This window comes from Protopterus annectens, chromosome 1.part0 (assembly GCF_019279795.1).
Source record: "Protopterus annectens isolate FY-2018-M chromosome 1.part0, PAN1.0, whole genome shotgun sequence".
NCBI classification, from domain to species: domain Eukaryota; kingdom Metazoa; phylum Chordata; order Ceratodontiformes; family Protopteridae; genus Protopterus; species Protopterus annectens.
Genome location: NC_056725.1, coordinates 9783878 through 9798433, shown reverse-complemented (window position 1 = coordinate 9798433; position 14556 = coordinate 9783878). Strand labels below are relative to the sequence as shown.

At 40.0% G+C, this 14556-nt stretch overlaps 1 protein-coding gene across 1 annotated transcript in view; it reads left to right on the top strand.

Moving 5' to 3' along the window:
* The window catches only part of DHX34 (DExH-box helicase 34), a 1598514-nt gene extending 1586988 nt beyond the window's left edge, over positions 1-11526 (top strand). The window contains exons 15-16 of the mRNA XM_044078772.1: positions 903-1044; positions 9742-11526. Of these exons, the coding sequence (XP_043934707.1) occupies positions 903-1044; positions 9742-9875 (276 nt within the window). The 3' untranslated portion in view covers positions 9876-11526. The remainder of the gene's footprint in view (positions 1-902; positions 1045-9741) is intronic.
* The last annotated feature ends 3030 nt before the right edge of the window (positions 11527-14556 follow it).

Genomic DNA, 14556 nt, shown 5'->3' with positions numbered 1-14556 from the left:
CACTGTAGTGCGATCTTGGAGTTGGTATAGTTAGGGGGGTGCACCCACCTGGGGAAGTTTTTCATTTTACGATGTTTTTGATGTCGCAAGGTTAGCCTACCATTGGTTATCACTGGGAAAAGTTTCACTGAAAAGTCCATTCTCTGAAGTGTAGCTTCTACAAAAAGGAGTTGATGAATAGGCAGTTTGACTAATGATATAGACCCGATTTTGGCACTAGTTATTTATTTGGGACAAATCTTCCTACAGGATGGCTAAGTCATTTGGGAATTAAATGACTGCCCTTAGCTGGCAGTCATCTGCAAACTTAGCATTTTAGTATTTGCTTTTACTTCAGAAAAGTAGATGCTAAACAGCAGAGGATAGTAATGATAACGGCTTGTTATTTTAACCTCTGAGAAGACAGTGTTACTAACATGTGCATCTGTAGAAAACATCTAATAACTGGAAACACTTTATCCTTGTTACTTTAGGAGGGCCATGGCAGCAGTAAGCAGTGCATGAGTGAAATAGTGTGAGAGAGAGAGCACACACATGGACACACCACTGTCTTAGCTGCTACTTTTGTACTTCAGTTTTTCCACCATCATTTTAGTCGGTGTGAATGAATTGCGAGCACGCAGAGTTGATGTCCATGTTTCAGATTTAATGGAATTTTGATGTGCTTGCACCAAGATAAACTGAATGAGATTTGGTAGCAGATTTCTGTTTAAGGTGTGCAAAACTCTTCCCATTTGCCATTTAAATATTAGCATCTTATTTTGAATCTGACTGATGTATGTCCAGTATATATCTGCACTAAGTTGGAAAGTTATAGATCATCTATATCTTAGAAATTCTGCAATATGTTTTGCAAGCAGTGGTATTATAATTAATTACTTTTTTCCTCTTTGGCTTTCTAGGATAATGAAGATTTGTATATGGATTGCTTAAGAACATTCTGGACCTGTCCAAACTGTGATTTTTATGCTCCTGTTACTCCACTGGAACGCATGAAACATCAGGAACTGTGTTTACCTAAAACTCAAGTACAACACCAAGAAGGTATGGCTGTAAAGTACCTGTTAATTAAATATGACAGTGTAGATTTTTGGGTAATTATCCACATCTTATGCTACTACCCAGAAGACAGGTGGGTAACCTTAACTAAATAATGTGATGAATCCTCACATAACTGCTGAGACATCATGATTATACAGTGAGCCTCACAGTAGCAACAAATTTAATATGTCTCAGTGGTGGTGGAGAGATAAAGCCCCTACTATGACCACTGCAAACAGAGTTTGAGTAGCGACTCAGACTCTTAAAATCAAGGTGGTGGGGTGGCCATGCCTATCTTGGAGAGAAGGAAGCATGAAAGGCTGTGGTGGAGCTGAGTGCTTATAAGGATAATACCTGGACTGGAGCTGGGAGAAGCAGAGGAAGGGGTGGTCATCCTGTGGGCCAAAGGCAGAGCACAAGCTAATGCCACTGCTCAATGCCCTCCCAGTCAGACATACGGATATTGTGTCACTGAAAGAGGTATGTATAATAGGACTGGAAGAATACTTGAGTTTCCCAGCATGATGCCTGCTGCTTTAGAGAAGGAGGAAAAGGCTAATGGTTCCATGGAAGGGACAACCTTCAGTGTATCTGTTCCAGCCCCAGTCAGATGGGTAAGCCACATTACCTGGTCATAGAATGACCACCCCACAGCACGCATGCCAATGAGGGATCAATCAGAGAACCATAAGAGAGAGAAATGTGTTTATTTTGATCTTTTCACTTTCATAACAGTACATAGCCATATTTTGTGCTGTGTGGTTTCCCTACATTTGATTGAGACACAGTAGTACCAGTTACACTTTATCAATGTTTCAGTGTTGAAAAGCAGAAAACATAAAAAAAATGCACAAACGTCTTTTTTTTTTTTAGGGTGCAAGCTCCTCCCCACCACCTTGTATGTGTCAACTCCACTATCATGCTACAGTGGAGCAAAGGGGATAAATACCTACCAGAAGTGCACTGCAGTCTCACATAATCCAAGTAACTGTGTTACATTACACTGCTGTGTTAAGCAGCATGTGCGTCTGCCTTGTTTCTTGCTACTTATTTTCCTAACATCAACCAGACAGTGCTGTGTAAGTAGGTAATAAACTTGTTGACTATAACTTTGTAAATATTTATGAGAAATGTTTGTACAATCTTTGCTTAGAGCTTTTCTCCCCAGACTTCTGCTGAAAAGAGGCTTTTTGCTTGAGTCGACTTTCCTGCTAAACAAATGTTAATAAATAAGAAAGGAAAAAAAGAAGAAAAATCTAAACCCAGTCAGAGAAAATGCATTACCAAAGACACACACACAAATAAATGTAAATTAAATTAGTTTGTGTGTGCTTGTGTTTGTGTTTGATATTTCAACACAGACAGATATACAAAGTGCACAAGCATTGAAAAGTACAGTTGTGTACACTTACCATAAATGTAGATGTTAGAGTGTATTCACTGTTGCAGTCATCACATTTGGGTCATCTGCTTGCAGTAGCCCTCAGTCGGCCTGATTATCAAAGTCTTGTGTCCTGCGTCAGTTGCCATCTCATCTTCCATGACATCAGGTAGTCGGGGGTATAAAGCATGCAGCCGATGCCATTACATCAGTTTGCCCCCCATAATGGGAAGCAATTATATACAAGGTTACACCTCCAACAAAAAAGCAAATACACCAAAAAGCTTTAAGCATAGTAAACAAGAATAGAGGTATAGTCAATAGAAGTCAGGAGACTGGAGGGAGGGTAACCAGAACTGCAACAGTGAATACACTCTAACATCTACATTTATGGTAAGTGTACACAACTGTACTGTCTTCTTCATGTTTCACTGTTGCAGTCATCACATTTGGGTAGATTCCCAAAGCTAAGGATGGGAGGAGGTTATTAGATAGCATTAGGACCAGCTATAAGGCCCTGCAAGACTGCAGTGACAAAGCCAGCCCTGGATTTAGAAAAAAATGGCAAGTGGTAATGCTTGGTGAAGGTTTGTACAGAACTCCAGGTAGCAGCTTCTAGTATGTCCCTGGTAGGGGCACCTCTGAGAAGGGCTGCAGAGGTAGATGTAGCCCTGGTTGAATGTGGTCTTATCCCCCTGTGGGGTAGGTTTTCCATGGTGCTTATAGCAGAAATTAATGCAATGGCCTATCCACTTGGTTTGCTTTGAGATGGCCTTCCCTCTGCCCCTGCAGCAAATGCAACCAGCAGCTGTTCAGATTTCCTGAGATGTTTAGTCCTGTCCAAGTAAAATCTGATTTGTCTGTGCACGTCCAAGGAGTGCAGTATTCGTTCCGCTTTGTTCTGTGGATTAGAAAAGAAGAATGGACTGATTAAGGGCCACACTGGATACCACCTTGGGCATGAAGGAGGGATTGGTCCTGAGGGACACCCTGTCCACATGAAAGATGATGAAAGGCTCCACTGCCATAAGGGCCTGTAATTCAGACACCCTTCTTGCTGAAGTGATGGCTAGAAGGAAGACTGTTTTCCAAGAAAGGAATTTCAACTCTGCATTTGCAGCTGCCTCAAAGGGAGGTAGAGTGAGCTTTTCCAATACAAAGTTAAGGTCCCAGGCTGGAGTAGAAGCTCTCCTGGGTGGTCTTAAGTTTTTGGCCCCTCTGAGGAATTGCTTCAGCAGTGGATGAGAGAAGAGGGGTGGTTCTGTATTGTAATGAGCTGAAATGGCTGAGGCATGAATTTTGATGGAGGAAAAGGAAAGGCCCTTGTGCAGCATCTCAGTTAGGTATCTGAGGTAAATTGGGCTTTGCTGTGCCCATCCCGAGTTTGGCTCCAGGAACAGAATCTTTTCCATTTTTCAGCATAGGATTTTCTAGTACTAGGCCTCCTTGCCTCCAAAATGACATCCAGCACTTGTTTACTGAGGGATGGTAACAGAGAGATTAGGTAATTAGCCAGGCTGCCAGGTTCAGGGTTTGAAGCTGAGGATGCAGAATCTGGCCCTCCTGCTGTGACAGCAGAGTAGGGGTCTGAGGCAGGTGCCATGGAGCCAGCAGTGACACACTGCGCAAGAGGGGGTACCAGTGTTGGTGTGGCCAGTCTGGTGCAATCAATATTGTCCTTGGTTTGTCCTGTTTGATCTTAGTAGTACCTTAGAGAGGAGAGGCAGAGGGGGAAAGGCGTAAACTGATAGATTTTTCCAGGTGAAGGACAGGGCATCCACTTGTGGGGAGTCCTTGTGCAGAATTTGTCCACTTGGTAGTTCTGGGGGGAAGCAGTCAGGCCTTTCTCTGGGCTCCCCCATTTGTTTCTCAACATGTTGAATATCTTTGGTTCCAGTTTCCACTTGTGTGGGTCCATGAGATTTCTGCTTAGGTCGTCAGCCAGTGTATTTAGCTTTCCTGGCAGGAATTAAGCCTGTAGGTGCACTTGGTAGCTTGACCTGTGTTCCACAGAGCCATGGCTAGTCTGCAGAGAGGGTATGAGTGGGTTCCCCCCTGCATGTACCACATAACAGTGGTGTTGTCCGTCTTTACCAATAACTGTCCTGGAAGAATACGGTCCTTGAAGGCTGTCAGAGCATTCTGTACAGCTAACATTTCTTTTTGATTGATATGCAGGTGCATTTGACTTGGGTTCCATTTGCCTTGAATGCACTGTCCTGGCCTGCCAAGTGAGCCCCCCATTTCAGATAGCTGGGTCTTTGTGGCCAGTAGCATGAAGTATGCTGTCAAACGAACTTGTTTCTTTGGTGTGGGGTAGGCCATCTGGGAAGTTGTTTTCAAGCTTGCTCCCAGGAATACAATTTGTTGGCAGGGTACAAGATGTGATTTCTTTTCGTTTATGGTGTACCCCAGAGAAGTTAGCAATTACTTTACAAATGTCAGATGATTTAATAGTATGTCCTGGCTCTGCCTGAATAAGACAATCGTCCAGGTATGGGTATATTTGAATATTTCTTTGCCTGCAAAATGCAATGACTGGAGCTAGGCATTTTGTGAATACCCTGGGTGCAGTAGGTAAGCCAAAGGGCAGTGCAGAGAACTGATAGTGCATGTAGCCTACTCTGAAGCGTAGGTATCTTCTGCAAAATTCCCTTATTGGGATGTGCAAGTAGGCTTCTTTTAAATCCAGTTTTGCCATCCAGGCACCTTTGCTTAGCATGGGAAGCAGCTGATGAAGAGTTAGCATTTTGAATTTTGGGATTACCAAAAATGTGTTTAAGGATAGACAGGTCCAGGATAGGACACCAGGAATTGTCTTTTCTGGGTACCAGGAAAAGTCTTGAGTAGAAACCTTGCCACCATTCTTCTTCTGGGGCAGCTTGAATAGCCCTGATGCTTAAAAGAGAGAGAACTTGCTTTTGAGCCTCTGCCCATTGATTTGGGGGTAGGTCTGGGCAACCGTTTAGGGTTGGTAAGGAGTGGAAGTGGAATCTGTATCCTTGGGAAACTATTTTTAAAACTCATTTGTCCTGGGTAATGAGTTCTCAATTCTTTGCATGCAGGGCAATCTTTCCCCCTAAAGGAACGGTCAGTTGAGCAGGGCTTGGAAGTTTTAAAGTTAAGTCATTGAGACAGTTTACCATAGGGTGAGTCTTAAGTGGGAGCCCCCCAGTGCTTAGGCCTGTGTGTACCTTGGGACTGAAGCCTGGGTGTTCTGCTGGTTCTGGGTTTGGACTTAGAAGGCCTGGAAGAGGCAGGAAAGGACTAGTTCTTAGAGGGCCAATGCCTACTAAATCTGGGAGGCTGTACTTGCAGGAAATCTTTAACAGTTTGCATAGATTTAGCTTTTTCCTCCATCTTTTTAAGTACTACTTCTGTCAAACAGGCGGTCTTGGTTTAAGGGAGCATCCAGTAATTTAGCTTTAACATGATCTGGCAAAGATTGCTCCTTAAGCGAAGCATGTCGTCTGGCAAAGATTGCTCCTTAAGCAAAGCATGCCTTCTAAGTACAGACCCAGTGACAGCAGTCCTGCAAGATGCCTCTAATGAATCAAAACCACATTGCAAAGTATGTTTTCAACTTGTTCAGCAGAATGCATCAATTCTTCTAATTCTTTATTTTGAGCACAGTCAGGAATCATCATTTTCTGTTTAAGCAAACAATAATATGTTGCTACTTTAACATATGAAACTGGCAGTTTAAGGCCCTAATGGCCAAAGCTGCAGAAGTGTATACCTTCTTACCCCATCTATCCAGCGCCCTGGAATCTCTATCAGAGGGGGTAGGATTTTTGGCAGTAGTAGCCTTAATGCTCTTGGGTCCCTGTGAAATGGTCTCAGGATCCGCAGTACCGCAGTAGGATTTTTAAAGAGGAACTTGTGAGAGTCAGGTACCATGTAATACCTATAAGGTTTTCTGGGAGCAGGAGGTAAAGTGTCAGGGGCCAGGCTAGATTCCAAGAAGGCAACATCTGCAGTGTCCAGTACAGGAGGGATAGCTAAAGGCCTGTGTTGAGGCAGGGGTAAGAATTCACTAAGCCTCTTTTTGGAGTCAGAGTAATCCTGGCTTTCCCAGAGGAAATTCTCCCTAAGAGTATGCAAGGTTTCACCAAAAGAGAAATCCTCTGGAGGGGAAGCAGAGGGAATGGAGTCCCCTGCATCAGAATCCTCATAGGTAGATAAGGGCAAATCCTGGTCATTAGAGCAAACAGAAATTTCGGAATCCTGATCAGAAGAATCAGAAGGAAAATCAGTCCTAGGTCTCTTAGAGGGGAAGGGTGGCTTTCCCTGATTAGAGTAATAAGTCCTAGGTCTCTTAGAGGGGGAAGGGTGGCTTTCCCTGATTAGAGTAATAAGGTCTTCAGCCATTCTTATTTGTTTTTTAGGCATAGGGGCTTGATCATGTGGTCTGGGCGTCGGTTTTCTAGGCATGGATCGAGTTTTAGGCCTTGAAGAGGAAGATGGCATTGGCTTAATATGCAAGTCAGTAGGGCCTGAATACACCCTAAGAAGCCGGTGCCTGCACAGCGGCTCCTGACCCATCCAAGGTAGAGACATCCGCAGGTTCCACAGTCGAAGAAGCATCTCGTGGTGCACCGGACTCCGAATGGGTCTCAGTAGAGGCCTGTGAATCTGAAGTAGCGGGTATCAGGGGCTGGGAAAGCACCTCACTGAGTATCAGCGAACTGGCGACTAGCTTAGGAGAAGCGTCGTCGGCAGCTTTGAACCTATGTGTTCTGTCTTTGTCTTTGCGTTTTTTCGGAATGTCGGTAGTCGGGTGGCTTACCGAAGCCATTTCTGGATAATTGAACCTTGTACCAAAATATTTGGAAGCGTAAATGAACAGACGATGAATAATACGAGGTTTGAGTAAGGCACAAAACCGACAGCAAAGGTACATCGTGGTCTGGGCCTAAGCAAGGAATGCAGTACAAATGAAAATCTTTATGAGGTATTTGCTTTCCACAAGAAATACAGTTATCAACTTTTACTGACATCGGTTTAGAGCAAGAAAAAGGATCCCCAACGGGGTACTTAGCTTAGCTGAAGACTTCGGAACTGAAACTCGAAAAAGAAAATTTCAGGAGTCGGCTGACCAGCACTTAGTGCCCGAAGCAGAAGCAGTTCGCACGGCAAGAAAGACTGATGTAATGGCATCAGCTGCATGCTTTATACCCCTGACTACTGGACGTAATGGAAGATGAGAGCAACCGACGCAGGACCCAAGACTTTGATAATCAGGCCGACTGAAGGCTACTGCAAGCAGATAACCCAAATGTGATGACTGCAACAGTGAAACACGAAGAACATCATAGGTGTTCAATTGATCGATGGCACTTTGAAGACATAGTTACCGAAAAACTCAATAGAGCAAAACTACAGCTGATGAATTGAAAACAAAAACTATCTTTTTGTGATCTTAACCAAAATCCTACCACGAACCTCTGACACCCTTTATCTGAGTACTGGTTGTGTTACAAAAAGGGTTTTTCTTAACATAAGGTGTAGGGTTGATATTGGGGCAGTTTTTGGGTTAGCTCACATTAATGATGGACAGAGCTTGGGCCTCTCCCCACACCACCTTATGTGTGCTACCCTGCCTCTTCACCTAACCACAGTCTTTCACAGTCTTTCACATAACCTTGTTAAAAACCCTTTTCATAACACCGCCACAAGACATGCATTATATATCTTGTTATATCTTATTGTTATATCTTATTATATCTTATCTCTGCCATCTTAAGTCTTCATTCAACATGTCTTCCCTTAATAACGGGTCTATATTATGTCTGCAAAAACACTTTTCAGCAAATGACTGTTCGCCGAACGATAACCAGCAAAATCTAACTCCCTCAAATGGCCATTCCAGCTAATTTTTTCCTAGAGGGTAAAAAGTACTTGGCCAGCCTAAAACTAGACAAAATTTAAAACCCTTCAAAGTGGGGGGCTTCACCCCCCCAACTAAATATACCAACTCCAGGATCATACTACAGTGGGGGAAAGGGCAAATTCCCAATGCTGGCCAAGCGTTTTTCTCCCCTAGGAAAAAATTTGCTGAAATGGCTGTCCGTGGGAGTTAGATTTAGGTGGTTATCGTTTGGCGAAGAGCCATTCGCTGAAAGGAGTTTTCACGGACGTAAGAATTTTATCTCCATGTACATCATTGTATCAATAAAACTCAGCAAAAGCTAGGCCTATTATATAGAAACAAGATTCCTTACACCAGACTCCAGAATCGCTCTTGCTCAAGCTTACCTTCGCCCTAGCTTCTTTTACAGCTCACAAGTCTTGACTGATTTACAGTCCACACTGCTTTCCAAACTTGAAACCACCTGCAAATAAAGTAGCCAGATTTTCAGGTAATTTGCCTTCTAGATCTCACCACTGTCTTGCTCTTTGGACATTCAGCTGGCTAGAGTTTCCTAACCAACTGTTATTTACTCAACTGCTTGTCATCCATTCTATCCTGAATAAGCCCTCCTTCTGCCCTACCATCTCCTCTTTAGTCTCCATCTGTAACTCACCTCGTCCCCTCAGAAGCTCTGACCAATGTCTCTTACAAATTCACAAACCTAATACATCTATTGGACACAATCTCTATAGCTACTGTCCTGTTCTTTCATGGAACAAGCTTCCCAAGACCCTCAGAAATATTACTTTTGCCCATGAATTCAAGAAAACGTGGACCTATTACTGCTGTCATCCCACTTAAATCCATTTCTCTCTTCTGCACTTCCTTCTCCTTTCCTCTAATTACCTTATTATTACTTAGTCTAATGCTCTCTCACCCAGTAGTTCTAGAAACTTGCTTCTTGCCTCTTAATTTGTAATTTGTCTTTATATTTTATATTTTCACTTCATGTAGCTTACCAAACTAACTGCTTTGAATTTGTACAGTTGTTTATTGTGTAATTCTAATGTGTTGCTGCCAGTTCTTATTACCCGAATCGTTACATACTGCTTAGTTTAAATGTCTTTTTTTTTTTTACTAAGTTTTCATGCTTGTTACTTTAATTTTTATTTACTTAACTACTTTTGTATATATATTACTGTATTTTACTGCTTTCATGTTATTTTTCTTGCTTTGTTTTACTGTGGAGCTTTTCTCCCTGGGCCTCCACTGAAAAAAGGCTTTAGCCCAGTCCGCTCAACAAATGTCAAATAAATAATTATTACCCAGATTTCTAAATACAGTTAACAATACAACTGAATGTTTCATGCATGACTGCCAGCAATCTTTTTAATTAAACTTCAATGTCATAACAAACACAGACATTATTAAATAACCTTTCTTTGTTTTTTTAATGTTGTTGCAGGGACATCTGAAATGCCAGATGAAAAACTTCAGAAAAGTTCTGCCTTTCTCAGGCTATACCATTGTGATGTCTGTGACAAGGATTACATGTTTTCTTCCACAGAGATACTGAAACACAGAAGGCAACATCAATGAGTTACTTCCAGCTTTAAAGGGCTACACTGGAAAGTGTGATGAGATATACAAAATGACTATGTGATGACTTGTAGTCTTATGTTGTGGAAGGTCATGTTGTGGAAGGTCAAGTAACCCTTTTCCTTACTAAGAATGTATTTGTTGGATATGCTTGACATTATGTATTTATTTTTATTTGATGCCCAGAAATATACTCTGGGCAAAGCTCCAATAACAGCACAGGGTACACACCAGCAAGCAAAAGATGCACATTTTCAGCATGGCTTACAAAGCAGGGATCCTATCTAAACAGAACAGTTAACATTTCTATTTACAGATGAGACATCATCCCTTAACTGTATAAGCATTGAGGACATGGAGCACAATTTCAGAAACAAATCATATACCTGGATGCAGTTTATCACAGAGCCACATGCAGCTGATTAAAAATGTATGTTTCGAATTTCAGAATCCAGTACAAGAAACAAAACGTGTCTCTTGACAAAATGAGTCAAGAGTCAACAGACTGAACTGGATGAAGAAAACAAAGTGCAGTAAGAAACAATAGTCAACAGTAAATAGTAATGTACATTGATAAGAACGAATTATGAAATATAAACAGGGCTGTATGTAAACTGCCAAATGTCATGTCCTAAGGTGCAAAGAGATTAACATTGTTTACTGAACCAGCATGTGTGTACAACAGCTAGTTGTTTTGCAACAGTGAGAGCAGTATAAGTCAGCAGACTGGACAAATAACACAGGTAGCAGTGAATATGAAAAGAGCACTCACTTGTCGGTAAAAATGTTCAGACTATAACCTGACATTATTTGAGGGTGTTCATATGTTGCAGTGCATGGAACACCACGATTAACTGCCAAAACTGAGAAAAAGATTAACTTGTTAAGCACATCCCTAAAGAGAGACCCAATCTTAACAGTGCTTAGGGGTACTTAACAAAAGCTTATTAAGCACACCTGTGTGCTATTAAGATTACATCTCATGCTAGAAACTAATAGCGGAGAGTGCCATCTGGTAAAAAGCAGCTTTAAAAGGTAAAACAGCTTTTAAAAGCTGTTCGAATTTCACCCTGCCATAGTTATGAACAAGTGTATAACAGCTTTAAAAACAATTAGTTCTACAGAGGAGCATTTTGTTTCTGTCTGCTGTTTGACACACTAAGTGCTTTGCTGGGTTAGAATACCAGTAAAACAGTTCACACACTTACATTTTATTCTTTTTTTTCTGTACCTAGTAGTACATGGAGAAAATAACATTCCATATACTACAAAGAATTATGATTGTGCGATTTTGACATGGGTGTCAAGAGATTCACCTCTTGAGCTTCACCATTCATGCTAATTTCTTGACACTGATGCTTTGAACACATACATAATTAGCTGCCTATGTTTGGAGACTGATAATAATCCTCTGTCCTGCACAGGTACCAAAAGTAACATGCATAAGTAGAGAGGGAGCAGATATATAAATAAAAGCAAGAGCAGGTTTCTGCTGTTTCAGTAGTCTGAAGTTGCAAGCAAGGTTGTGCTGTTTTTTTAGAAGATGTTTTATTTAATTGTGCCACAAAATTTTATTTGTATTATCTTACAATAGCAACTTATTGTTATAGGCCTTGTTACAGAAAACAACAAATTAAAGTTTATAAAAGAACTGTGCACAAAATGATACTGTGAGGGATGAGCAAGTATATTTAATGCTGATGTGATGCACTGATTTACCGGTGTTAAAAAATCAGAATTTCATTGCAAAATGGGTTAACAGTGCTACATAATGGAATGGATGCCAAAATGTATAGATTGTTGTAGAGCTTACTAGTGCAACCTATCGCCCAACTGTCAAAAGATTTGAACAAGCTATTAGCACATGTTTAAACTTATCACGTGATACATTTAAACACATGGTTTGAAATGTAGGTAGTGATTTATTAGCAGTTTAGAAGGTAGCCATAATAGTACCAGCTCTTAAAGATTTAAGAGGTCATAAACAGGTAAAGAGTTAAATGGTGCAGTGTTTTATACTAGTCTGCCATCTGATCCAAAAAAAAGAATTTGGGAGCTGGTTAGAACATATTTTGGAGTATCTGGTTCATCATGAAGTTACATCATCAGTGCTGAAACAGAAACTTTTAATAACCAATGTCAGACCTTAGATTTTGAATCTTTTACCCAAAGTGCACACTCCTGGTAGGTCCATTATGTGTGGCAGAGATTCATTCGCCAAGTCTGTTTAAGAATAGCTGTGTATATTCTCTAAACCCCTATTAAAATACGTACAGTCATAATTGAAAAATAAGACTGAGTTTTTACAACTAACTTCACACATGAATGTTGAATGGCAGTGGTATTTATGTAGCATGAATGTCAAATCACTATAAATTTCTGTTTATCATTACAGTGGCCCGAACGTCTTACAACACTGGCTTTATGTCTCTGAGCTGTGTGTGCTAATTCAATGGCATTTTGCTTGAGTTAACTGTATTTGTCTTGACAAAATGTTTCATTTTAAGGGAGACTATTACTTACAAACAATAGGGACAGCCATGCAGCTTTTGGCCCAGTATGTTTATGGAGTATCTTGAATGTTTATATTTTCACCTCATTGGATATTTAAAGACATTTCAGACTAAGTATGGGTAGTTTGGAAAGGGTTATGTGAGTCTACTAGATTTTTCTAAATATTTAAACAATGAATTTGATATCTGTTTCACTGTTAAGGTTGAATTGTTCACCACTAATTTGGATGATAATTGGTTGACAAGGTACTGTTTTCAGAAAATGGGTCTATATTAGATCTTTGAACACTTAGGTTGTCAAGCACCGAAACATTGACACCTAAACGTAGAAGTCAAACACGACAGGCCAATTATGCACATTTTTTTCCCAGGGAAAAAATTTGCGTGGCCAAAGAAAAAAGAAAGAAAAACTCTAAAACCCTAATCAAATGAGAGGCTACACCCCCCTAACTAAATATACCAACTCCAATATTGCTCTTTTTCAGGGAAAAGGGCAAATCCCAATGATGGCCAAGCAAATGTTTTCCCAGGGAAAAAAATTGCATAATTGTCCTGTTGTATTTATTAGAATTCGACATTTAGGGGTCGCTGTTTTAGTGTTCAACAACCTAAGCATTCGAAGATCTAATATAAACCCCAGAAAATGACTTTTTGTATTATAATAGCTACTATCCAAAACATGCATTGAATATATCAAAAAGCCAACTTATTAGGGCTTAGACGTATTTGTACTACTGATATTGAATATATTAATGTTTCTAGGTATTTATTGAGCAAATTTGAATACAGAGGCTACCCATTCAGTACTGCAGTGTGCCAATAATGAGGCTTCAGTTGTACTGGAGTACAGTTTAGAGATTGTGAACAGGAAATTAGATTTGCTTCTACCTGTAGTACAAATATTAATAAAATTAAATTGTGAATAAATATTGGCCCATGTGTTTACAGTTTTAAGAGGAATAATTTGAAAGAATTTTTCACCTTTTAAAGCTGGTGGGCTGGGAGTACAATGCAAGCTAGATGGTAAAAGAGTTCACATCTTGAGGTCATTTTAAATTTTGCACATTTATTGTTTAAGGCTGTTTTACCACTGCTGATGTAAACAGGTGCTTTAACATGAATTTGATCAGTTGTGCAAATATGAAAACTGTTTAGCACATGTGATGCTTTTTATGTGTGCCAGACGAAAAGAATGTTCAAAGAATTTGTGATCATCTGAGTGCCAGTAGGTGAAATTAGAAGAGGATGTCATATTCAAGCATTCTAACCAGCACTCTACTGCCAGATTTATTTTTTGTGATATTGATATGGTATCAATTGTGTTATGAGAGGGAAAGTGAGTGAATAACCCTCAAAAAAGGATCATTTTACTTGATGCTCTCTTGAAAATTGTATTGAAAGATGTATTTATAAATGCATTAGGACACGTGTGCATATATATATATATATATATATATATATATATATATATATATATATATATATATATATATATTCTTTTTTTTTAATACATAATTTCTGTTTCTTTCAGCTATTTGAATCTTGTGATAGGAAAAAGGATGTATGCAAATGATGTGAATGAATTGTCTTGGTAATTTATGCTGGGGAGGCTTGTTATTTTACAAGATAATCTTGTTTTTGCTCATGCGAAAGCAGCAGTAATTAAATTATTGAAGCATGGTATTGGTGTTGTGGCTTGCTTTCATAGCCACTATGACCATGCAGATTAGCTTCTTGGAATTGTGCAATATCACTATGTACTGTGTTTGGTTTCCCTGGTTTCATTGAGTGTTTCCCTGGTTTCATTGAGTAAAAGTTATTAGCCAAAAAAAAATGTGCAACATTCCAATGACTTAGATTATTTGATGTGTTCTCTGATTAAGAATATAAATGCTGGGAACTTTCAAAATGGCTGCATACTGACCATTAGTATAACTTCAGCTCATCCAGTACGAAAACTGAAACTAAGAAAAGGGAATGCCCATGAAAATGTTCTTTGGTAAAATTCAGTCACTGGCTAGTAAGTACACTGCATCAATGCAAGCAAGCAAAGAAGAAATTTGGAAAACTTGAAAGAAAATCAACCAGAAAAGATGAAGAAAAACACTGTCTGTTTAACAAACAGCAGTGTATGCTTCAGCTGTGGTTCAAGAAATGGCTTCCAGTAA